This window comes from Sapajus apella, unplaced genomic scaffold (genome assembly GCF_009761245.1).
Source record: "Sapajus apella isolate SASKATOON/1434 unplaced genomic scaffold, GSC_monkey_1.0 scaffold44, whole genome shotgun sequence".
In the NCBI taxonomy this organism is placed as follows: Eukaryota; Metazoa; Chordata; class Mammalia; order Primates; family Cebidae; genus Sapajus; species Sapajus apella.
Genome location: NW_022436984.1, coordinates 3,372,624 through 3,399,884, shown reverse-complemented (window position 1 = coordinate 3,399,884; position 27,261 = coordinate 3,372,624). Strand labels below are relative to the sequence as shown.

The window sequence follows — 27,261 nt, the reverse complement described above, 5'->3', positions numbered from 1 at the left end:
TGCCCAAAGTAATTTACAGATTCAATGCTATCCCCATCAAGCTACCAATGACCTTCTTCGCAGAACTGGAAAAAACCACCTTAAACTTCATATGGAACCAAAAGAGAGCCCACATAGCCAAGTCAATTCTAAACAAAAAGAACAAAGCGGGGGGCATCACACTACCGGACTTCAAACTATACTACAAGGCTACAGTAATCAAAACAGCATGCTTTCCCTTACTCTGTTCTCACTGTGGTTCTGGGCCTGAGAACAGACCTGCTCACCAGCAGGGAGCTTTCAGCAACCATCAAAAAGTAGTTTATTGGCAGAAGAGTACATGCAGGAAGAGAAAACCCAAAAAACTTTATTGGAGGTGAGTTGAGCCATCTGATCATTGGGAGATATTTGAAACCTAGCCATGTATGTTTTTGCTAATTTATTCCAGAAAAAAATGTAGTGTGGATTTTTCAGAATTTTTCTTTTTTAAGGTATTGTTTTGCCTTTCAGCCACAGCTTTGAATAATCATCATCTTCACAGTATTAGAAACAGGATTTTAGTACCAGCTTTGCAACCCAGCCACTGTGCATTCTTTGGTGATCCCCATCATTCTCCCGCCTTTTCCTTCCTCTTAGAGGCCTCCAAGGTCCCTCATGACTCTGGAGGCCTCCAACTGGGACATTCTGATAAATCCCTCAAGCAGAGGAGACCCTCCCTGTGCCTCAGGATTTGTGGTCAGTGAGAGAGTTCCCTTGAGCTGGGTACAATCCTTAAGGACTGGCAGTGTTTTGAGAATGCTAATTTTTGGGGTTCCATTTAATGAACGTAGCTTTAACTATAGATCTCTCTAAAGGCCAACTATAAGAGAATTGCCACTTACACATGATGTTTCATATGGTTCTTTATTGAAGACGCTTCCTGGGCTTGTCAGGAATATGTTGGCGTTTTTTATGCCATGAAGAAAACCAGCCTCAGCTGGAGGGGCCAGTAAGTGAAGCCTGAGGACACACGACAGCTGGTGGGTTCTGTACCTCTGATCAGTACGGGTCTGGTGCTCCCTGAAGAGGTGACATTCAGAAGAACTTCTGCAGCCAGAAGAAATATCCTCCATGCTATGTGTGAAGGACTCATTGATCAGTGGCATGGCCCTAAGTCAGTATTTTCCCTTGCCTGGGTCTTGGTTATTTTCACCTGTCCAATGGAGAAATGGTTGACCTCAAATGTTGCTTAATGTTCTAACAGCCTCTGACAGCAAATATCACCTAAAGGCAATGCCAACCTTACTTTGGTACAACAAAATACTAAAGAAATGTTCATGTGCCATCACCTCTTTCCGACTGACAATTGAAATACTATTTCTAAGGATGAACAGGAAGCTGTGTTCACAAAAGGCATGGTTATGCAAATTTGGAATCAGCCAATGCGCTTTGGGAATTTCTCCATTCCAAGTACATGTGTCACCACCTTAAGCCATTTCAGCAGTTTTGGGAAGTGAGGCTTATCACTGAGATGACCAGACTGAGGCTGAGAGAGCACCAAACAGTGTCCCATGTCACAGAGCTGACAAATGGCAGAACTGAAGTCAAATCTCAAGTCTCATGCTCTATTCCTGTGAATCAACCATGATGATGTTAAGGTTACTTGAATAAGACATCTGGCCGTAGAAATACGGGAAAAGATTGTAGGGCTGTTGGGATCACAGACATCACCATTCAATAAGTGAGGACAGTCAGGACCAACATCAGGCTCTCTGTATCCCAGTAGTTAGACAACAGGCCAAGATAACTGGAGACAGGAAAGCATTTCTAGCAGGAAAATAACCCCAAGACAAAATCACAATCATATTGTCATATTTTAAGTGAGTGGCAAGCCCGATGATTCTGTTTTCAGATGCAGATCCCTTTGACTGGGTATTCAGTTAAATGAACTTTTATAGGCACCTTCTGAAAACAGATATATCCTGAGGGCCACAGAGACTTTGCCCACCCACCCTCAGTTTCTAAACTGGGATCACAATCACATCCAAGAAACACATCACATATTCTGGAAAACATCAATGATATGGCTTGGGTGTGTCCCCACCCAAATCACATCTTGAATTGTAGCTCCCATAATCCCCACATGTCGTGGGAGGGACCCGGTGGGAGGTGACTGAATTGTGGGGGCCGCTTTTTCCTGTGCTGTTCTCATGATAGTGAATAGGTCCCATGAGATCTGATGGTTTTCTAAAGGACAGTTCCCCTGCACATGTGCTCTTGCCTGCTGCCATGTAAGATGAGCATTTTTCCTCTGTCATTTTCTGCCATGATTGTGAGGCTTCCCCAGCCATGTGGAACTGTGAGTCCATTAAACCTCTTTTTCTTTATAAACTACCCAGTCTTGGGTACTTCTTTATTAGCATCATGAGAACAGACTAATATGATCAGGAAACCTAGATGGGAACGTTAAGCCCTGGGCTTTATTGCACATGTGGCTTCGGCTTCCTGAGCCATACACCCACTGAGATTCAGACTTAGATCTTGGTGATGTAACCTGTGACTCAGTCCTTGCCTAGGACATCCCAGGCCCAACTTTATAAATTGTATCAGAGCCTTCAAGACAGTGAAGACACTCTGGCTCCTGTCCTGCTTCCAGCTTTTCCTGCTTGTTCCTCTCTCATGGAGCTATCCATGTCTATGGTTCTGCATGAGGGGAGGTATGTCTGTTGCCTTTTCTGTTGGCAATCCTGTTTGTGATCTACTGAAATCAGGGCCTCAGGACTCACAGGAAGGCAGCACATCAGTAAAAGACCATCTAGTCCCTTCTTATCTGAGTAGCATCAGATGTGACTTCACCTCTCTGAGCTCCAATGCCTTCATCTGTTGAATGGAGGTAAGAATCTTGCCTACTTCATAGGGATTAAGTAAGATGATCACATAAGGTGCCTGGCATGGTGACCAGCCCCAATGAGCCATTAGCAAGTGTTATTACTGATTAATACACTTCCCACAGGCCTTCACAGAAGTCCTCCCCATGAGGGTCAGGGCTCTTCTGTACACACACCAAGCATTTCCAGGAACGAGAATGTAGTCAGACCTCCCAGCTTTACTTCATAATAAGAGACAAAATCAAGAAGGGTGAAGTGTCATGGAATTGATGGGCATAGCATTCTTCTCTCTTTTATGACCCTTTTGTTTATTCTGCAATATTTGTTTCCAAAGCTCACAGTGGCCTGAGGCTGCAAGACCTCATCCAAGGGATTGATGTGGACTGCCCCGGGGGGCTGCCCTTTAAGGCCCTGCCACCCCACATTTACCTGGAAACGGGGCAGCCTTCAATGGGATGTCTTTAAAACTAAGGGGAGCTGCTGATCCTCTACCTTGAAACTGACCCAAAATGATTTAGGAAACTAGTGGGATGTCTCTGGGTTAACAGGATCAGGATTAAAGAGTCATAAAGGGCCTTGATCCAAGGGATTCTGGGGGAGCCTGAGGTCAGTCTAGATACAAAGGAGGATTGTTGGATGTTCTGAGCCCACTCAAGGGGAGATCCAAGTGTCCAAAATGCACCAAGCTGCCTGTTCCCCTTTTGTGGTGTTACGGAGAATAGCTGGAACTTACACACAATCTCCTTGAGTGTCCTGGCCTGGCACGTGGCCCTGGTTGGGAGGCCCCCGTCTGTGTCTGAGTAACCATGGCTTCCTAGGCACAGGGCTTAGGCTTGACTGCTTTGGGAGTCCCACACATTCCTGGAGGCTACATTTCCCCCCCTCAGGTTCAGAGTATCCAAGGTCGGTGGACACTGACAGCTCTCCTACAGCCAGGAGGTTTTGATGAGGGAGACTGGGTATGTCTTCGGGCAGGGTTACTGCTGTGGTTTTGATAGTTACCATAACATTCTTCTGAATGGCTGTGCTTCATACAAAAACAATGCCTAAAAGCTAACTGTTAATGAATTCACTTTTTAAAAATGTGATTCATACCCTGGGAGATATCAGGAAGTGAGTATCAAATGATAAAAATGCATGAACACACACAGACGTGCAAGTATGTGCACACACACTCCATCCTGCAACATTATCTGCAAAACTCACATGAGCTTTCCTTCTTTTTTTTTTTTTTTTTTTTTTTTTTTTTTTGACAGAGTTTCCCTCTTGTTGCCCCAGCTGGAATGCAATGGCATGATTTGGGCTCACTGAAACCTCCGCCTCCAAGGGGCTCATCCAAGGGGCTGATGATTCTCCTGCCTCAAGGGTTCAAGTGATTCTCCTGCCTCAGCCTCCTGAGTAGCTGGGATTACAGGCATGCACCACCATGCCCTGCTAATTTTGTATTTTTAGTAGAGAGAGGGTTTCTCCATGTTGACCAGGCTGGTCTCATATTCCTGACCTCAGGTGATCCACCCACCTTGGCCTCCCAAAGTGCTGGGATTATAGGCATGAGCCACTGCACCCAGCCAAACTTTCCTTTGTATTTCTTTGAGAATCTGGAGGCAAACCAAGTACCCATTGAGTATGATGTACATTCAAACGCCATCCAAAGGAAATCTGCCTCTTGGGATGACGAGTCCCTGTTTAGGGGCAGCAGCTGCTGAGCAGAGACAGGCTGGGCGAACGAGACTGGCAGTCTGTAGGTTTGGTTGTGTCAGCCCAGGGTAAGCCTATAGAATCACTGACCTTCAGAGCTGAAGGGCACCATGGAGGGTACATGCTCCATTTCTTTCATCTTTCAAATGCAAAGAAACAGGCCTAGAGATGGAAATAGACCTGCTGGGATCTCAGCTGCTCTGTGCAGGACCAAGCCCAGAGCCATCCTCACTGCTCGGCTAGAGCCCGTTCCCTTCATAGAACTTGACACTCCTCTCAACTGGCAAGTCTTTTCCAGAAGGTTCCACTACCTTACCTTTCTTCCATGATGGAAACAACAAGAAAGTAGGTAGCCATGATTTCACATATGTGATCAGCAGGTCCTGGAAAGTGTAGCTTCTTCTCATTGCTGTTTTTCAATGGTCAGATTCTCCCGGGCCAAAACAAAAAAAATGTCAAGATCTCTGGATCCTCCTGAAGGTCACAGTCATTCTACAAAATGGGCCTGATATTGAGAAAATATAGATCTGTCCCTGTCATGGAGAAGCCTTTTCAGATAAGAAAAGTTTGCAGGTTTGTGGTCTAAGAAAAACCAAGATAAAACACTCCATAGGTTTCTCATCTATTGTGTAATTTAATCTTTGGCCCTAAATTGAGATTCTGAAGCTGCAGGAGAGAGATGGACAGCACTGGATATTCTGCATCATCCAGTTCTAGGTCACTTTCTGGGTCTGCCTTGGGGCAGTCCTTTGATTTGGGGGCAAGAAAACTTTTTAAGCCTCAGTCTCCTCACCTGTAGAGAGAAAAAGAACCCATCTACTTCTCAGTGTTGTTCTGCAGATGAAATAGAGTGATGGAAGGGAAACAGCCAGCACACTGCTTGGCAGACTGCCAGGAGGGGCTGAGTGAATGTGGCTCTCCACCTCTGCCCCTGGGTGTGTGTAGACCTGCCTCTGTGGTTGCGTTGCTTTAGACTGAGCGCTGTGTTGAAGCCCTAGACCCGAGTCCCGCCTGTAAAGTAGATTCTGCAGCCTCTACCTCACAGGCACCGAGTCACATGAGGGTGAAGGAGAGAGATTCAAGAAGCACACTAAGCCTAGAACCTCAGAAAAGGGTCAAGGAAAATTGGATTTAACCTGGTGTTTTAGACAAGACAAGTGCCAAGGTTATTATTGCCCAAGAGGCACGGAGACCAGTTTGAAAGAGAAAAACCTGTGTCTCCACATTTTATAAGAAATTAAATCAGAATGTAAAAAAGTCCAATTCAGTTTCACCCAAATGAGTACTAATGTTAACTCCATTCCTATTTAAAACTAGAAAGTACACCGTTAACAGCTAAAAGGAGGTTGCTACAGACCAAGAATTTCAGAAGGAACTCATTTGATAATCGGGGCATTCACATAGCCTGTTTTACTAGGCAGGATCTGGCCCAAACACAGCCAATTAACACGCTTAAACTCTCCAGAGTTCAAAGATCCCAGAATTAATATGCTCGATGCTGGGATTGCACATTCCACTGTCAGTTTGTTGAATACACATGTAGGGCACATTTACTAGGCAGAAGGCAACTCAGTTGGCACGCCTCACCTCTGTCTGAAATAGAAATAGATCATCTTTTTTTGGAGGATAAAAATCAAGATAGAGATGGCTGCAGAAGGGAAAGCTTTGGGAAAGGCACTGATAATTGTCAATGTGGGATGAGAGTGACTGGTGGCTTTCTCTCCCTTCTTCTGAAGTGAACCTCTACCAATGTGGATGCGTCTTGTGGACCCTCCCCAGAGGAGTTACATTTCATGGCTACACCTCTCCTTACTAGTCATGTTTCATCACTAACCCTTCTTTGTCACATTGGTGTTTCAAAGTACAAAATGTTGGACCAGTTTTCTCTTTGTAGTCTGCTATGAAAACCAGGTGTCTTCAAGTACATCTTGAAGATTAAAGAAGCCTGTGGCTCCTGGACACCAACTCTGAAGCAGGTGACTTATCAACTCAAAGTGAGAGCTATCTATTTCAGCTTGCCACTGTGAAAGCGAGTTGTCTGAGTCACGAAAGGGGAAAGGGGGCTAACCTTAGGACCGGAAGGATGGTAGATCCTGGAATGCAGCTGAGGAACAGAAAGACACTCAATACAAGTGTAATTGAAGGATTTTTTTCTTCTCTCCTACACCTAAATAGTTTGGTTAGTGTTAACGAGAATATTTTGCTCCCACTCTGCGGCAGGGCCAGCTGTCTATGGGTGTGGACACCCATTAGAAGACAATCCAGTGATGGGCTGCCTGCCTTAGAATCTGTCCCCACTGTATTCTGAAATTTCCAACACCAGACTTGTCTTGGAGATTGGGGTAGTAGTAGCCTCAGAAGCAGCTGTTAAACTGCACAAATGCTAATTGGGACACAGCACCCATTAGCACTGCCACAAAGATTGAGTTATCAAATTAGCTATTATAACTTCTCTGAGACCAAGGACATTGGAATCTTTAAAAAGCCAGATCAAGAGAGAGCTTTAGAAAACATCTGGTCTAGATTTTATATTTGAGGAACTTGAGGCCCAGAGAGGTTAAGTGACTTACTCAAGGTCACCAGCAAATCAGTGGCAGAGATGGAGCTGTAGCTCAGGTTTCACCAAGTGCTTGTTTCTGGAATCATCTCATCTATAAACGCGTTGTTTTGCAGATGAGGAAACCAAAGTTCACACATGAGAGATAACTGGTCAAGCATGGACCCAAACTGAATTCCTCTATTGTCTGTCCAACATCTGTCACATTATCCACTTTTTCTTGTTCCCGTGGCTTGAGGGAGAGGATGAAGTAAGAGGTGGTTGAACGTTTTGTGGCTTGTCATCTTCTGTTAATCCAGCAGCCAGCTTTGAGATCCCACCATGTGCAGAGTTCTTTAGCCACTTTGGGTAGTAGACAATGAGCAAGGAAGGGGAAGAGAAGCTCAGTAGCCCATGTACCCTAAAAGTGGGGCAAACGTGGGATCATCGGACAAAAAGAGCCTGCCCAGAGAAGCCCAACAAAGATCAAAACATCCCAGGGCATGGCCCCTTCCTGCCTTCCTTCTCTCACTCTTCTTACCCAGTGACCCTCTCCAGTCACTCCCTAAGAGAAAATAAACCCCAATTAACTGATACAGCCTTGGCCCTCCTCTCTCGAGAGGAGATCAAAGGGTAGATTATAGAGCTGGCAAAGCCGGACTGTGAGCAAAACTCCAGTTCCCTACGACCATTATCTTATCAATCAGAAAGGACAGGGCCTGCCTAGCATTTTTCAGATCGTCGGCTATGGACCATGTCCATTTCTATAGGCAGTACATTTTTATTTTTTAATTATTATTATTATTTTTTTGAGACAAAGTCTCACTCTGTCTCCCTGGCTGGAGTGCAGTGGAACAATCTTGGCTCACTGCAACCTTTACCTCCCAGGTTCAGGCAATTCTCCTGCCTCAGCCTCCTGAGTAGCTTGGATTACAAGCATGTGCCACCATGCCCAGCTAATTTTTGTATTTTAGTAGAGACGAGGTTTCACCATGTTGGTCAAGCTGGTCTTGAACCCCTGACCTCGTGATCCACCTGCCTAGGCCGCCCAAAGTGCTGGGATTACAGGCATGAGCCACTGCGTCCGGCCTTATTATTATTGTTATTTTTTATTTTACTTTAATTTCCAGGATACAAGTGCAGAACATGTAGTTTGTTACATAGGTGTATATGTGCCATGGTGGTTTGCTTCACCTAACAACCCATCATCTAGGTTTTTTTCTTCTTTGTGGGAGGTGGGGAAGGGCAGGCAAGTTTTATTCCCAGCCAGGTGTGGAGAAGGAGAGAGTGTTTGCTCTAAAGACAGCTTCTCCCAGAGCAGTGGGAAGCTGGCCAATGTTACAGGGTTAGACGTGGGGCAGGGGCTATGTAAGCTTGTGTGCAGAGGAACTTCAGACACCCAGGTGCAGATCGTGAACATGTTCTTCATACGACACGTGCAGAAAGTGGCAGTGATTCTCTTCTATGGGTGGGGACTTTAGCATTATAATGATGCGCTAATAATCTGAAGGTGACAGGGGCCACTGCTTCTGGTATGCTCTGGTTTTGTGCAGGCCTTATCTTGCTCTAGTAATTGGCAAAGCATCCCGAAGTTCCCAGGTCATCCGGAGTTGTTGTTGTTGTTGTCGTTGTTCTTCTTCTTCTTCTTCTTCTTCTTTTTTTTTTTTTAATATACTTTAAGTTCTGGGAAACATGCACAATGTGCAGGTTTGTTACATAGGTATACACGTGCCATGATGATTTGCTGCACCCATCAACCCATCGTCTACATTAGGTATTTTTCCTAATCATATCCCTCCGCTAGACCCCCACTCCCTGACAGGCCCCCGTGTGTGATGTTTGCCTCCCTGTGTCCATATGTTCTCATTGTTCAACTCCCACTGATGAGTGAGAACATGTGGTGTTTGGTTTTCTGTTCCTCTGTTAGTTTGCTGAGAATGATGATTTCCAGCTTTATGTGTGTCCCTGCAAAGGACATAAGCTCATTTTTTATGGCTGCATAGTATTCCATGGTGTGTGTGCGTGCCACATTTGCTTTATCCAGTCTATCATTGGTGGACATTTGGGTTGGTTCCCAGTCTTTGCTACTGTTAACGGTGCTGCAGTAAACATATATGTCCATGTGTCTTTATAGTAGAATGGTTTATAATCCTTTGGGTCATATACCTAGTATATACTCACTAATGGTTAAATGCCCAGTAATGGGATTGCTGGGTCAAATAGTATTTCTAGTTCTAGAACCCTGAGGAATCGCCACACTGTCTTCCACAATGGTTGAACTAATTTACAGTGACACCAACAGTGTAAGAGTGTTCTTGTTTCTCCACATCCTCTCCAGCATCTGTTGTTTCCTAACTTTTTAATGATCACCATTCTAACTGGCATGAAACGGTATCTCATTATGGTTTTGAGGATCAGTGATGATGAGCTTTTTTTCATGTTTGTTGGCTGCATAAATGTCTTCTTTTGAGAAATGTCTGTTCATATCCTTCACCTACTTCTTGATGGGGTTGTTTTTTTCTTATTGATTTGTTTAAGTTCTTTGTAGATTCTGGATATTATCCCTTTGTCAGATGGATAGATCGCAAAAATTTTCTCCCATTCTGTAGGTTGCCTGTTCACTCTGACCCATCATCTAGGTTTTAAGCCCCGCATACATTAGCTATTTGTAGGCAGTATGTTTTATCACCAGTTCTTATAGCAAACTTGCGTGGTAATTATCAACCCAATTTAAAAGTGAGGGAATTAAGAGGCAGAGAGGTGAGTTTTCTTGCTTGGAGTCACTGGGCTGCTAAAAGCAGAGCCAGACTTGGATTCAGCCCTCGTGGGTTGCTTGGGCAGGCTCTGCCCCCTCACCCTCAGCCCCTTTCTGTGTCTTCAGGTAACTTCATAAGATGCAGAGCTTCTCACCATTCAACCTGTTAGTTGGCTCTGGTTTTTACCTATGCTCTCTGAGAACACCTCCCATAATATGAATTACAGAAATGCACATTTTATTCTCTTAGGCCCCTTTTCACCAATACAGAGCCCTGTGGTATTGACAACTGATCTCCCCTGGACAGGGCAAAGGGTGTGGAGGAGATGAAGGCCAGCCTCCTAGTGTGGAGTGGATGGGGCTGGAAAGCCACGTTTGGGAAATGGTTTGTTCCACTGACCCTCGGCTATTATTGCAGGTCTGGAGTGCAGCTTTGACTTCCCCTGTGAGCTGGAATATTCCCCTCCACTGCACGACCTCAGGAACCAGAGCTGGTCCTGGCGCCGCGTCCCCTCCGAGGAGGCCTCCCAGATGGACTTTCTGGATGGCCCTGAGGCAGAGCATTCTAAGGAGATGCCCAGAGGTAAGGGAGAGGCCATTGGTGATGTTCTGGGTGGGTCAGGACCAGGCTGGAATGCCTATTTCTGTCTGAAATGATGAAACTTCACCCCCATTCTGCTGTTTACTTTGAAACCTGCTTTTGATATCTGTGCCCTTCCTTGACTTCTTGGGCCATGCAAGGAAGGGAGGAAGACAAGTCCCGTCTCAAGATCAGCCCAACCCTTTATTCTTTCACCAAGTAATAAAAGTGGGATTTCATAACTCTCTTCCATGCAGATTTCCCTGTAAGAGAAAGTGCTGATCAGTATTTGAAATGAGGTTGCCAGGTAAAATACAAGACACCTTATTAAATTTGAATTTCAGATGAACAGCAAATGATTTTTTGGTATAAGTGTGTCTCATGTGATAGTTGGAACACACTTAAACTAAAAACTATTCCAATTATACAGAACCATTCAAATGTAATTGAGTGTCCTGCATTTTTATTTTTACTGCCAAATCCGGCAATCCTACTTTGGAAGGTGTTGTAGAACTGACTAAATGTTTGTTTCAAAGCCGTTCATAAATACTCAGCTGGCACGTTTGCCTGGTGTGCTGCTTCCCATGGTTCTGAGCTGTTTGCGAATGTTCCCTTCTTTATTATCAGGAAAGGTAGGCTCAGAGGAAAGTAGTGGGAAGTTGTTAAATATGTGCTGAGGTTCTTAGAGAGACATGGAGGCACTAAACCCTAGTCTAGTCTTAGGTCTCGTCAAGCCAAATCTTAGGGCTCTCAATGCCTTGGACCCAGAAAACTCTCCTGACTCAGAATGGAAAGCTTATGTTTCTGGTTTTTAGGGAGAAGTAATAACTGAAATGGCAATGGGCTTATTGGACATTCAGGGTAGTTTCTCCAGTTGGCAGAGCACTCCACCTACACTCTCTCATTGGATTCCAATGAGAGGGGCAGGGCAGATAAGAAAACTAGTCCTCAGAGAGGGGAAGTGACTGGCCCAAGATCACACAGCATGTACATGTGGGTCCAGGTCTAAATACCGGCTGTGATGAGTCCTAGACAGCACACTTTGCACCACATCATGCTTCTGTGTTTGTAGCAAGACCAGGACCAGAGCCTGCTGTGTGGCCAGATTCTTGAGAGAGATCATCTCGGGCTCATGCTGCTATAGAGTCTAACAGGTCAGGTCTCGGGTAAGCTGATGAGGGAGATTGGAGGTGGTACAAAGACAACTAATGCTCTCAGGCTTATACATCAGCCTCCATCTAGTCATCACAGAACTGCAAGAGATTTTCCCTTCTATGCACTTTACTGGGCTTTTTCTGTTTTTATGACTTTCTTGGGATTGCTTGACCTTGACTTATATTTTAAGCTTCTTTTCCCTGGATAGTGATAGGAATTGTAGGGTGTGTGTGTGTGTGTGTGTGTGTGTGTGTAGGTGACGGACTCTTAACCTGACAGTACATCATAATTCTTCTGGAGAGCTTATAGAAAATACTACCTAGATCCTATAACCTTAGATTCTGATTCAATAGATCTGAGATGGAGCCTACATACCTATATATTTTACATTTTTATTAGGAAATTTAGCAAAAAGTGGATATAGTATACATGCATAGATTGGCAATTATAATAAAACAAACAACACTTAGATTCTCACCACCAAGCTTAAGAATCTGAACGTTATCAGTCTTTTTGAAGCTTCCTCTGACCCACCTAGATCACAGACTTTTCCCCACCCTCCAGGGTAACCACTCTACTACATTTTGTGTGAATCATTTATTTGCTCTTTTTCACGGCTATGCCATCTATGTATATAGCTCCAAACAGCACATTGACTAGGTTTGCATGTTTTCAGCCTTGAATATAAATGGGATTATACTGTTTTGTCATCTGCTCACTTTGATACATGTAGCTGTGATCATTTGCTTTTGATACTATATTAATCCTTTGCATAAAGATATCACAATTTATCTCTTCTACTGTCATTGAACATTTGAATTATTTCCAGGTTCGCTATTGCCAGCAACACTATTGTAAACATTTTTGTATATCTCTGTTGGTGCACATGTTCAAGAGTTTCTCTAGAACAGGGATCCCTAACCCATAGGCTGCAGACTGGTACCATCCATGGCCTGTTGGGAACAGGACGCATAGCAGGAGGTGAGTAGCAGGTGAGCCAGCATTACCACCTGAGCTCCGCCTCCTATTGGATCAGCTGCCACATTAGGTTCTTATAGGAGTGTGAACCCTTTTGTGCACTGTGCATGCAAGGGATCTAGGTTGCGTGCTTCTTATGAGAATCTAATGCCTGATGATCTCAGGTGGAACAGTTTCATCCCGAAACCATCCATGGAAAAATTGTCTTCTGTAAAACTAGTCCTTGGTGCCAAAAAGGTTGAGGACTACTGCTCTAAAGTATATAACTAAGAGTAGAATTGCCAGGTGATAGAGTCAGTGCATCTGTCTTCCATTTCATTAGGTAATGTGATTCTGTTTTCCAAAGTGGTTGCACCAATTTGCACTCCCACTAGTGATTTATTGGTATTCCTCCCCATGGCTTTACCTCCTCATCAATATCTGGTATTGTCAGACTGTATCATTTTTGTCTGTCTGGTGAATGAAATACAGTATCCTATGCAGTTTCAATTTTCATGGAAGTCTGTTTTATTTTATTGTTCATAAGTTTCTCAGGTGATTCTGAGGCGTAACTGGGCTTGTTATACTGTTAACTTACTCCCATTCAGACTTACTGTCAGTCAGCCACCCCTAGGACTATCTCCAGATTCCAACACTTAACCTCTAGAAACATGTACTTTGGGTCATTATAGATTTTTAAAAATTTTATATTCCAGGAATGGAATTGTGATTACAGTTCAGCGAAATTAAGAGAGAGGGACAAGTGGCAATTGTGTTCTTTGTGAATTCCATTGATGTTATGGAGTCACACATTATAACTTTGAAAGTTGGTGCCTTAAAAAAAAATTTAAAAACAAAGCCAATAAACTGTGCATTTCATTGGGTGATCTGTTTCTCCTTCTCCATCCTTCACCTGTGATCACTGGCATGTGCAAATTATACTGAGTGCTATAAGAAAATAAAAAAGAAGCGGGTGAGGAGGGAAGGAAGGAAGAAAATAAATAAATGTTTACTTCTCAGCATTCTATAGCGTGGAAACATTATCAATACCTTTACGTTTTTACGAAGCTGGATCCCAAGGGCCAGTGCACACACTGAATGTGAAGCTTTTCCCATTAGATGAATCCATCAGGATTAGAATATCCATTTTTTTTAAGAAATGTGTCAACTTCCATTGCTCATCACTCTTAGCATCAGGTGGTAGTTAGCAAAACTAAAAATGATGGTGTGAACAACCATAACAAAACCTGCTGTGGATGCACCAGCCTCCAAGCACATCCAAACATAGCTTAGGCAAGGCTCACCACTGTTAGAAACATCCACTAATTTTTCTGGAGTCTAATGGAGGAGTCTCTACTCAGACAGCATTGATCAGTCATGGAAACAGCATCAGCCTCGCAGCCCTCTCAGGAACTCTACTCCTTCAGTAATGACCCTGAGAGGTGTTTGGAATTTCCAGGAATGGATTTCTCATCACTTTTCTAGTCAGTTCATTATGTCACTACCCGTTCCCTGAAGTAGCATTGTTTCTCACGAGCATGCTACTTCAGAGAATCTGAAGTAGTAATCAACTCCCTTGACCTTCACGGAAAGAAGTGAAGGTTCAGAAAGAGACAGCAACCTGTCCATTCTGCACAGTGGCAAGCAGGGTCCTACATTCCAATCCTAACTCTCAGAGCTTTAGAGTCTCATTTTCTTGGTCATTTTGGCAGAAAGGTTGCTGGTGGTGAAGATGAGAAGTGGGATGTGTTGCCTTTAGTATGATGTAGTCACTATTTTGTTTTCTAACTCAGCATTCATGGGTCGGATACTATTTAGATGCTATTGCAGTATTTCTTATCAGGTATAGAAGGACCAGAAAAAGGCAGCAAGATGATACCAATCAAAGATAATGAACTGTAAGTGTATAAATTCTGAATGATTTTAATTTATGGTCCCTGTAGCTGAAAATAATAAGGAAGACACAATTCAGAGCAGTAAGATAATAAAAAGTGATCATTTTGATGGAACATAATATTATAAATTAATAAAATCTTGAAGAACCATCAGATCGAGGCATTCTGTGACTTTTTAAGAAGTGCCAGGGGCCATGCTGATGTCTAACTCCTTCCGGTGTTTTGGAATGTAGTCAAGGGAACATATTTGTCTTCTCTAGCAAGACAGGATTTTACTCTGTAGTGTGAATCCTGGCTTAAAAATGGAAAACACACTCTCAGCCCATCCGCAGAGCCCCCTCCCAAGAGGCTCACTCACAGGCACACACAGGAAATATGGAAGCAGACTCTGCAGTGAGGAACCTCACGTTCTTCCTGGACCAGCTCAGCCCTCTCCCAGTGCTCCGACTTTCCAGTTCTTGCTTTGTTTTGTTTTGCTTTTGGTGGAGGGTTTGGATGTAGCCCTGCTACTGAGGTCCTTCTGTTCATCAAGATGGGTTTGTTTTTAAAAGGTGATGGAACACTGTCCTGGAGCCCTGGAGTGGCTAAGGATGATTTCACACATGACTACGGTATTGCAACACCAGAATGGGGCCATTCAATTTTTTTAAGATGGTGTCTTGCTCTTGTTGGCCAGGCTGGAGGGCCATGGCATGATTTCAGCTCCCTGCAACCTCCACCTCCTGGGTTGCAGTGATTTTCCTGCTACAACCTCCCAAGTAGCTTGGATTACAGGCATGCACATCATTCAAACTTTTGATGCATCTTTGTGTATTAGTTTCCTGTGGCTGTTTTAACAAATTCTTGCAAACCGGATGGCCTAAACAACAGAAATGTATTCTCTCTTCACTCTAGAAGCCAAGAGTGTGAAATTAAGGTATCTGCATGGTTAGTACGTTCTGGAGGCTCTGAAGGAAAATGCTTTCCATGCTACCCTCCTAGCTTCTGGTGTTGCTGAGGATCCTTGGCATTCCTTAGCTTGTAGATGTCTCACTCCACACTCTGCCTCTGTCCTCACATGGCATGCCTCCCGTGTCTGGTTGAAATCTGTGTGTTAACAGGACATATGTTATTGGATTGAAAACCCACCTTAAGTCCAGCATGATCTCATTTTGGGATGCTTGATAATATCTGCAAATACTCTTATTTTCAGAGAAGGTCATCTTCACAAGTACCCGGGGGTCAGGATTTGGACATGTCCCCTGAGGGTCACTCTTCAGCCCACTGTACCTTGGTTTTTCTCCCCCTGCGTCTGGGTTGGCATGTGGATCTCATGCACCTGTGGGCTGTGAATTCTTAGACCCTTCAGGAAGTCTGATCAGACAGGTTCAGAGGAACCCAGATTAATACCAGCATTTCTCATCCTTTCTTCAATTCCTCCCCCACCCCAAATGTTTGCCACGTTCTTAAAAGGGTCCCTGAATACCTCTCAAGTGAACTGTATCCCAGGAAGAGCAGGGACCTGAGTCACCTTTTGAGCTGCAGGTGCAGTCTTTGTGGGAAAATTCTCTCAGTATATAGCCTCCTTTGCACCCACAGTCACTGCAGGTTGCAGCTAAGTGGAAGAGTTGGCTCTGAGTCTCACCTCTGGCTCTTGATCTTTTGAGGTATTGATAGACTACTGGAATGATAAAGGTCTGCTCAGCGTTTCCTCCTTCATCAGTGAAACTCATCATTAGCCACCCTTTCTGCCTTCAGGCTTCATTTGCTGATTGATGGGGATCTCTGATACCTACATATGGATGGGTTTGCTGCTCTTCCTGGAGAGCAAGTTCCATAGGTGAGGAAGGGTAGGAGATGTCCTCATAGATGAGGACAGGCTGTCAGTAAGATGGAGACAGACGACCTTCAGAGCTGGAGAGTCACTGATCTTTATCTTGAGAGCTCTGCGGTTGTCCCTGCTATGCACCACTGCAGAGTGAAATGTGCTAGTGAAGGCTTCAAGTCTGGCATTTATAGCCCACAGGGTTTAGTGGTCACCCTGAAGTTCATCTGGTCAATGGGAGTCAATAATTACACACTTCACTTTGCCTGTAGGAACAGCCTTTAGCAAAGACCTCTTGTTTTAGAAGAATGTTGAAGTTGGGGGAATAGTCAGGAGAGGTAAGAAAACTGGAAGAGAAGAAACATGTAATTGGAGTGACTGCTGATCACACACACATACACACACACACACACTCTCTCTCTCTCTCTCTCTCTCAGGCAGAACAATGTTTCTTTCTTTTCATTTGTTTCACACCGGATGATCTAAACTGGGACTGTCTTTGCCAGGTATTCACGGGCTGCAGCTCTTCGGAGCTCCCTTCCTGTGCTGCTCTGTCCATGGTCAAGTTTCTACTTTTAAGTCAGTGGTCTCTAAACTATATTCTGTTGTCTGCCCCATCGGTAGAACATTTTTGAGCATGTACTCCTACCATGTTATAGTCATCAATTATATGCCCTTTGTGTGTCTAATTGTATAATACTATTTATTAGCAAAGGTTTCTTCTTTTCTTTTTTAGATAAATATAATATAGCCACACACCTGTCCTCTGCAAATGGAATCAGACTTCCACGTTTGCTAAGTCATCTCACCCTGGCCTCAAGGTTCCTGATGTCTCTGTCCCTTTTCCAGTTCTTTAAGCTTTTTTGTGGCAGCGTTCTCCCTGCCCACTTTCTTCCCATTACGTGGGCTGTGCTGGCCAGGGACCCCTTCACCAGGAAGGCCTCACAGACAGCTCTAGCCCCTGTGTTCCCTCTTATGTTTCAAAGCCTTTTATCCTCTTGTCTCAGAATCAACATCATTTGGAGAGGAAAGAAATAACTTCTTGGTTGAGTGCTACTGACAACACTAACTCCCCAAAATCAAGAGATATCTTTATAGAAATTCTTGTTTCCATTTCAACTGACATACCTAAGGTACAGGCTACAAGCAAATATTTCCTACTGGCTTATCTAAAAACTACCTTGTGGCTGTTTATGATGGTGAAAAACTAGAAATAACTTAAATGCCTAAAATAAGGAATTAGTTAATTAAAATATTGTATACCTAAAATATTATACCACAATTAGACTTACACTTTGTAAAAGTATTGAATAATATGGGGAAGTATTTGGAAGCTATCAATACGTTTCAAAAAGTAAGTTAAAGGAGGTGTGTAGTAGAAATTGTTTGTAAAAGAAAAAACTATATATGTACATAAGGAAAAAGTCCATAAGGAAATATACCAACATAGTGGCAGAAGTTATTTCTAGATGAATAAATTATTAGTGATTTTCATTTTCTTCTATTGCTTTTGCTCTTTTCCAAATTTGAGTTCATTAACGTGTTCTTTTTTATAATAAGACATGCTATTATTTTTTAATAGAAAGGGATCAAAAGTTCTCATTTGAAACTGTATTCTATTGAGTTATCTTTTACTTTGAGGGAGAAATGTCAACTATTTTGTGCCACAACAACAGTCAAAAAAGCCAAAAATCTTGGCTAGGACGTAGTAGGCAGGCAGACAGATAAGCAGGTTATCTTCCTGCCTGCCTGCCTAGGGACAGCACATTGGCAGCTGGCAGGGGCTCCCAAGTCCAGAGCACCCCAGCCGCTACCTCTTTCTGCTTGGCTTCTCCTTGAAGGATAGGAAAAGGGAATTGTAGAAAATAAGTGTGCAGCAGGTTCAGGAATATACCCAGGGGGCAAGCCCAGCATCTAAGTGAGAGTACAGAAACACACACACTTCAGTTCAATTTTTGCCCCTACAGACTTACCAGAGGGCTCTGACTGCTCATGCCTTTCATTTGAGCATGATTTCTCATCGTACTAAGGTCACTGGGTGGATGTGTGGCCTTTTATCGCTGTCTCTCTTCTGGAATTCACCAGGAAAGCCCACATTAGTTCTCTGGTTCTGTTTGCAGAAACATGTCCCTTGTCTCTCAAGCAATATGGTCCCTGGCCCTTAGATCTGGACCCTTGAGCAATCACATCAGCATATTGTGTGTGATTCTTTCGGCCTAATGCGATTCTGATACAACTAGCAGCTGGAACTTGGGCTCCTGAGAAGGGTTGCTTCAATGAGTGGCATGCTTGCCTCAGGGGTGGACCTTCTAGGGAAGTGTTGTTCACCTTCCCATCAGGACCGGCCTCTCCTGGGGTGTTGGAATGGACTATAGATGTCTGGTGAACGTGGCACCTCTCCTTTTTTTTTTTTTTTTTTTTTTTTTTTGACGAAGTCTCACTGTCGCCCAGGCTGGAGTGCAGTGGCACAAACTTGGCTCACTGCAACCTCTGCCTCCCAGGTTCAGGCAATTCTCCTGACATGGCACCTCTCCTAACTGAACCTCATGGGTCTGCCCACACGGCGATGGGGAGCTAGGCATGTGGAGCAAGGAAAGAAGGACCAGCTGGGGAAACAGAGGCCTGGCTGTGGTCCCAGCTCTGCCATTAGGAGCATCACTTTACCTCTCCGGGTCTTGGGTTCCTCATCTATTAGGTAAGGTCTTTGACTAGATGGTCAATAAGGTCATTTTCTTCTCTAAGACAAGCGTTAGGCATATCCAACACAAATGATGACCACACATCTGGCATAAAACCTGTGAAGCACAGAAATCTCTGTCAGCCCAGGGAAAGAGACCCACCTCCCAAGGTTTAGCCATGGTTTCTGGAACCTAAATTGCCCAATGATTCAGGTCACCCTTAGTACCACAGTGCCCAGATAGGATCATTGCCTCTAGAAACCCTAGTGTTTTCTCTGGAGGGAGGAAGAAGAACTCCTGGCCTGTCACAGTAGCCAAACTTGTCAGATTAGATTCTAGAGGCCAAGGAGAGATCACAGTGTAGAGCTAAAAACTAGTATTCACAAAATAATGCTTCCTCCAGCCCCCAACAAGATGTCCTAATCCCTACAACCTGTGAATATGTTACTTTATAGGGCAAAAGGGACTTTGCAGATGAGATTATCTTGGATGATCTGGGTTGACCCAATAGAATCACAGGGGTCCTAAAAAGTGAAGGAGGGAGGCGGGAGAGTCAGTGTCAGAGAAGGAATGTGAAGAAGAAAGCACAGGTCAGAGAGAGTTGGAGATTTAAGGAGGCTGCATTGCTGGCTTTGAAGGTGGAGAAAGAAGCCAGGAGAGGAAGAATGGAAGTGGTCTCTAAGAGCTGGAAAACAAGAGGACATGGATTCTACCCAGAATCTCATCCAGAAGGAACGCAGTTCCGCCAACCCATTTTAAACTTCTGACCTGCAGAACCAAAAGAAAATACAGTTGTGTCGTTTTCAGCCACCCACTTTCTGGTAATTTGTTACTGCAGCAACAGGAAACTAACAAAGCTGATCTTGACCAAGTTGGCAGGAAAATTGATATACTCTTGGGGCTAGGGCCAGGGATTACCTGGGGCATGATTCTAGAAGGAACAGGGCTCAGAGGACGGATGGGGCCTTCAAGACAAACTGGCTTAGTTATATTGAAGGTAACCAATGAATCCTGGCTGGAAATGCAGTCCTTAAACTGTCTCCTCCACTGTAAACAGAATAAACTTCTCTATGGACAAGAAATGGGACAGAAATACACATGAGGACAAGGAGCTGAGGCCAGAAATAAGAAGGTGCATCTGGGAGCTTGGCTCTTGTAGGGTAAGAAGTATCAAAAGCAACCCCGGGGAGGCTCCTGGAGAAGGCACGTTGCTAGAAATGGGGGACCTGGGGTAAGGCTACTCCTTTACCTGTGGAGAGAGCCTGAAGGAGCTGTAACAGCTGCCAAGGCTTGGTTTGTATGAAGCTCTTGTCTGGGGCGGTTGGAGGAGGCAGTGAAACTATATACAGAGGGGCTGGGGTGAGCTGTCAACTGACTCAGCAATGAGTCCTGTTTCCTGTCCCAGATGAAACTGGGAAGAGTTGCAGACTATAAAGAGCGTCTCCAGCCACAGTCACCATTGATTCCTACATAGCAAGATAGGTATTATCAGTATTCCTAATTTATAGATGATAACCTAAGATGAAGTAGTAAGTTTCAAAGAGAAAACTGAGTCTTTCTCATCCATTGCAATGTTCCGAGAGCCTAGCCTAAGGCTCAGTATAAAATAGTCATTCATTAAATATTTCTTGACCTATAGTTAGAAACTTGGAGGGATGAAATAAGAGGTTCAAATCTCCAAAGCCAGTATACTGCAGAGTCAGATCTTCAATTCCAGTTTTTGAACATAGAGTTCTTACCATTCTTACCATTATGACAAGCTCTTCTTAAAGCACAATGCTTCCCAGGCCTGCACCTACAGCAGACTCGCCCTCATTAGATGTCTGGTAGTACATCCAGAAGTTCGGGGCATCACCCAGATACCAGTGATACTGGGGTGTCTGCTTTGTTTTATGACACAACCAAATCACATCAATTAGGGTGTCTGGAAGTGAAGTGCAGTGTCTTTAGAGTGGTCTTGGGAAGGCTACTGTCACCTGTGTCTTCTTTGCAGATGGCCAGCGTGACGGGTGCTACCCAAGGCAGCCACAGCCTAAAACTTACCATCCATCCTGGTCACACAGATATGAGATCCATGTGGGGAAGTGGAATCAGGTTACTGCCACCAGCTGTTTATAGCTTCCCTGCCCTTTTAGAAATTGAAGGAGCACTATGCTGAGAGTTGAGTGCTGGGTTGGCCATTGGCTGACACTTGACTTCAGACCTCACTTTCTTAATTGACAAATTGAGTGGGTGGGCCTAGATCATCTATAAAAGTATATGCGGCTGTCTTTTTGCTTTCCTTACTTCCTCTTACTAAGAAACTTTTATTAGTGTTATCTGAGTTTTGTAGCTTCGCTGATTTCTATATATCAAATAATATGGATAAGACATATCCTAAAGAAAAATGGATTCTGCTTAAGAAAAGTCATGAACCACTCAGAATTTATGCTTGAAGAGATTTGAAAGAAAGCCAGGACCTTGCAAAGAAGAATAAAATAAAATTGTCTTGAATGGGGATAACTACAGAATTATTCTACTTAGAGTGGAAAGATAATCTTTACTCATTCAAGATGGAGAAAGACTGCTTCATTGTAAGTTGAAGAGGGATCTGGGGGTCGTTTTACCTCTGTGGCTCCCCTTTCCTGACTTGTTATAAAAATCAATGGAAGTAATGCATAAGCGACCATTCTGTAAACAGGAAAATGGCATAGCAGAGCAACACACAGCCCTGCCTGACAACAGCCATCCAGCCACAGCAGCCAGAAGCACATGGTGCTACTCTGTCTTGATTTAAGGATCTTGACCCTAGCAAGCAGGCTTATTGGGCCCAAGCATTCACATATGACGTCATACCTGGGAGTGAGGGGCAGGTTAAACTCAGGAATTTTGGATATGACAAAGGATTTGCTGAGCATGAGGAGCCCTCACCTGAGGCAGTAATCATGCACATTTACAAATGGAAGTGCAGCAAGCTTGAGAGAATAGATAGGGCTTCAGATCTCATTGTCCAGCTCGTTCTACAAAGTGATTGGTGAGAACCTTTAACCTGGGTAGCGAAGGTTGTGGCCAGGTTATTCTTACCTAATGCATTATGATCCACTTTGAGTTTTTCTACTTCTTGCTTTCAGATCCTTAGTACTTTTTTTTTTTTGAGACAGAGTCTCACTCTGTCACCCAAGCTGGAATGCAGTGACACCATCTTGGTTCACTGTAACCTCTGCTTCCTGGGCTCAAAGGATTCTCCTGCCTCAGCTTGCCAAGTAGCTGGAACTACAGGTTCTCACTACCACACCTGGCTAATTTTTGTATTTTCAGTAGAGACAGCCTTTTACCACGTTGACCAGGTTGGTCTCGAACTCCTGACCTCAAGTGATGCTCTTGCCTCAGTCTCCCAAAGTGCTGGGATTACAAGCGTGGGCCACCATGCCCAGCCACATGTGTTGGGTGTTAGTTCTTTCCTAATTGATTCTTATGAAAGCTGTTGTTATTTGGAAATGTGTGAGATGCTGTGTTTACTTGTTAATGAAACTAGTTGCATACATAGTGTGGCAGCTCCCTGTGTCTCTTTTCTGGAGCACCCTGACCTATATTTGTGTCATATTTGCCAACCTTCTTTCTGTTGTGATCAGCATTTGTTGCACCTAGAGGCAATAAAAGAAGTATTTGAAACATTTTGCTAAGAATTATGAATTATTGCTAGGTGCCTATGATGAGAATAGTCCTTTGGCTATATGTTGCCATGACACTAAAGTAGATAGACATTAAATTTACTTCTGCAACGACAGCTTGGAATAGCTCTGTTTAATCCCTCCGTCACCAACATGACTTCAGCTAAACAAATATGAAGCATTATTAAAGTATCATTATGTAGATTAAATAATCTTCCTCTCCTAAGAATGATTTTTCTTCATTTATTAAGGCAATACATTGATACCCAAAAGGAATCCATTCTACTGAGGTATGCACCCAGGCAGCGCAGTATGTGAGAACTGAGTGCAGTCACCACTCTCTCTTCCATCTCCAAGCTCTATACACAGATTATATCCTATTTGGAGGCTTTAACTATAAAATAGGTCAGAGCACTGGGAATATAAAACAATGGAGTCATCAAAATAATTAATGCTTTCAAAATGAGGATTTGAGAGAAGACAGGAGTCTCAGTGCTTTTGGCTAGACAGTTCTCTAGAGAGCACCCATAATTGCCCAGCCCTCAGATGAGTGCTTCATTCATTTCTCTCACTTTTGCTGTCTGTTACTTTTCCATCTCTATCCCAGTGTTCTCTGTTCCCCTTCCCTCCTCAATCTCTTTGCCCTCAAAAGCCTAAAGTAATCTTCCCATCAACAACTCTGAACACAGAATAGGCGGAACCAGTAAGATTGGCTAGGATGCAGGATAAATGGGCTTGCCCTACTAATATAAACAAATTCAGACACCTGTTGGTCTTTTGTGTGACACATACATAAGGATGAATTTAAGAAATATCGCTTGCTAGAAAAACCAACTTAGTTGCCTAAATTGGTAAGCGAGGCAAATTCTAGAAGCCTGTGAGAATGAGGAAATAATTAAATAGAACAATATTTTTTAAGTAAACTTGATCAACTGGGTTCTGTGCTCTTGAGGTCAAAAACAATATGAAAACGCAGTGTCCTTTGGAATAAAATCAGATGTCCAGATGGAGTGAAATAAGGATGAGGTTGAAGGGGGAAGGGAGCAATATGTATGCCCAATAAAGATGGAGGTGAAAGTGATAATCTCAGAGGGAAGTGGGTTGGAGCTGTGACAGAGAAAAAACTACTCTACTAGCCTGAGGTTCCATTCATGGCTGCATATATTCCCAATGGAGATGGGACAGAGTCTGAGCACTAGCCATTTAGCCTTTTAGCCAGTTGTAAGGCTGTGTATGTCTGCAGAGCAGACATGCAAGAACTCAGTGACCTGAATATTAAACTGCATTCCTCCTCCAGATTTTTAAGGTCTGACAAAAAAAAAACAAACAAAAACCAAAACACCCCCCCATATACATTATCTTATCTATACACAGATCTATTGATAGATGACGGAAGTCTTACTGACTTAGGTGACTTAAGCACATCATCTATAAATACGTTTGCCTATCACTAAGGAACATAGGAATTAACCATAGAAATCCAGGCTTAAAAATCAAAACAGCTGGGTATGGTGGCATATGCCTGTAGTCCCAGCTACTTGAGGGACTGAGGCAGAAAGATTGCTTGAACCCAGGAGTTCCTGAGTTGTAGTGTACTATGCTGGTGAATTTCTGCACTAAGTTTAGCATCAATATGGTGACCTCCCAGGAGTGCAGGAACTACCAGGTTGCCTAAAGAATGATGAACTGGACAGGTCATAAACAAAGCAGGTCAAAACTGATTTGACCATGCTATATATAGGCATGATCCCACTACTGATCAGCCTTTGCTGATCAGTAGTGGGATCATGCCTACAAATAGCCACTGCACTCTAGTCTGGGCAACATAGCACGACTTCATCTCTTTTTTATTAAAAAGTAAAAATAAAAATAAGCACCTGAAAAAGAATCAACAGAGACATCAGCCTCCACACACTGCAGGGAAGAAAGACTTCACAGATATAGTCCAGCCAAGTTACTAAGCAAATAAAACTAACAAATATAGCAAAATAAAACAACTATAACTACAAAAAAAGAACCTATGATAATCTTCAGGGGGAAATATCACAATCCAGAATTGCTATATTATCTAAAATGTCCAGTTTTAACAAAAATGAGGATGTATATAAAGAATAAAATATGACTCATAAGAAAACAAAAAGGTAATAGAAACTGTCTCTGAATGTCCTCAAATATTGGATTTAGAAAACAAAAATTTAAGAGCAGCTATTGTGAATATATTCGATTAAAAAGAAAAAAAAAGAAGTAAAGAAAAACATGACAACAATGAGTAATAATAACCAAAGAAAAAATTGAGAATTTAACTGGACAGATAAAAATCTTGTAAAAAGAAACCAAAATGGAAAATCTTGAGTTGGAAAGTACAGTAACTATAATGAAGAATTCACTAGACTAGCTCAACAGCAGATTTAAGAAGGCAGAAGAAATTTAAAAATGTGAAGACAAGCCAGTATAAAATTTTCAGCCTAAAGAACAGAGAGAAAAATGTTTGAAGAAAAATGTTCAGATCCTAAGAGACCTGTGGGACAACATCAAGTGTTATAACATGTGTTTAATAGAAGTCCTATAAGAGAGAAAAGAAAAAGGGGGCAAAATTTTTTTGAAGTAATAATGGCCTAAAACTTACCAAGTTTGGTGAAAAAAATCAATTTACACATTAGCAAATCTCAACTAGAAAATCTCAACTAGAATAAATACAAAGAGATCTACATCTAGATATATCATCATCATATTGTTAAATGCCACAAAGATCTTAAAGTAGCAAGAGAAAATAGCTTATCATGTACAGGGAATATTGAAATGATTAATGGCTGACTTCTTATTTGAAACACTAAAGACAAAAAGACAATGAAATACATATTCCAGCATGTTGAAAGATAAGAAAAATGTCAACAAGATTTTGATGTCCAGCAAAACTAACCTTTAAAAATAAAGACAAATAATTCCCAGAAAAACAAAGAGAATTTGTTGCCAGCAGATCTGCTTTACAATCAACACTAAAGGAAGTCTTTCAGGCTGAAATGAACAATACCAGGAGCTAGCTTGACTCCATGGGAGAAATGAAGAGTACCAGAAATGATAAATGTATGGGTTAATAAAAAAGGCTTAAACAACCTTTTTCTGATTCTTCTTTTAACATCTTTAAAAGACATAAAATTATGTAACTCCACAATTATAACACTGTACTGTTGGGCTGATAACATATATTGATGTATATAGGACAATAACAGCACAAAATATGGAGAAGAGAATAGAATTATATTGGAGCAAAATTTCTATATTGTAGTAAAATTAGGTTAGTATTAAGTAGACTGTGATAAACTAAGATGCATGTTGTAATTTCTAGAGCAATCACTAGGAAAATAACTCCAAAATAAACAACAAAAGAAAAGTCCAGACCCAGATACCTTCATTGGAGAAGTCTACCAAATACTTGAAGAAGAAATTATGCCAATTCTTGACATATTGTTTTAGAAATAAAGGAATGAATACTTCCCAACTCATTCTATGAGGCCACTCACTATTCCCCTGATCTTAAATCTGGAAAAATAGTTGTGACAAGGAAAGAAAACCCTTGATTGATATCCCTCAAAAAAGATGGGTGTAAAAATCCTTAACAAAATATTACTAACCAAATTTAGCAATGTATGAAAAGGATGATACATTATAACCAAGTGGAATTTATTTAGGATTGCAAGATTGGTTTAATATCCCAAAATCAACGATGTAATGCATCATGTTAATATGGTAAAGTACCTAAGCCATATGATTATCTCAATAAACACAGAAAAGGCAGTTGATAAAATCTAATATCCACTCATGATCAAATTTTTCTATGTACTAGGAATAGAAGGGAATTTCCTTAACCTGATAAAGAGCATCTGTGAAAAACCCACACCTAACAAACAACATCCTTAGTGATGAAAGACTAAAAGCTTTTCTACAAGATTAGGACTAAGGGGAAAATATTTGTTTTCATTACTTGTATTCATTGAACCTAGGCAACATGAAAGGGAGGGAGGGAGGGAGGGAGGGAAGGAAGGAAGGAAGGAAGGAAGGAAGGAAGGAAGGAGGGAGGGAGGGAGGGAGGGAGAGAGGGAAGAGGGAGGGAAGAGGGAGGGAAGAGGGAGGGAGGGAAGAAGGGAGGGAGGGAGGGAGGAAGAGGGGAAGGGGGTTAACAAACAAATGGATTTACCAAGGTCAGATACAAAATCAATATTAAAAAATTAGCTGTATTTCTATGTTCTAACAACAATTTCCAAAATGGAATTAAGAAAGCAATTCCACTGGCAAAATCATCAAAAAAAAAAAAAAAAAAAAAAAAGGAAAATACTTAGAACAAAAATTAACAAGCGTAAGCTGTATATGCTAAAAATTGCAGATTGCTGAAATTAAAGATAATATAAATAAAAAGAGAAAACATTATATTTTTGGAATTGATAATATCATTAGTTTCAAGATGACATTTCTCCCCAAATTGGTCAATAAGCTTAATGTAATTGCTATCAAAATCCCAGGAGGCTTTTTTAATTTTGTAACCTAAAATTTGTATGCAAAAGACCTGGAGTAGACACAATATTTTTTCAAAGGACAAATTTGGAGAACTCATACTACCTGATTTCAAAACTTACTGTAAAGCCAAAGTAATGAAGACAGTGTGATATTAAAGAAAGGAGAGGCTTATATATCAATGGAACAGAATTGAGA

The 27,261-nt window shown here is 42.4% G+C and overlaps 1 protein-coding gene across 1 annotated transcript in view; it reads left to right on the top strand.

Moving 5' to 3' along the window:
* Positions 1-27,261, top strand: part of ALK (ALK receptor tyrosine kinase) — a 756,557-nt gene that overhangs the window by 227,167 nt on the left and 502,129 nt on the right. The window contains exon 3 of the mRNA XM_032239194.1: positions 10,254-10,418. Coding sequence (XP_032095085.1) covers positions 10,254-10,418 — 165 coding nt within the window. The remainder of the gene's footprint in view (positions 1-10,253; positions 10,419-27,261) is intronic.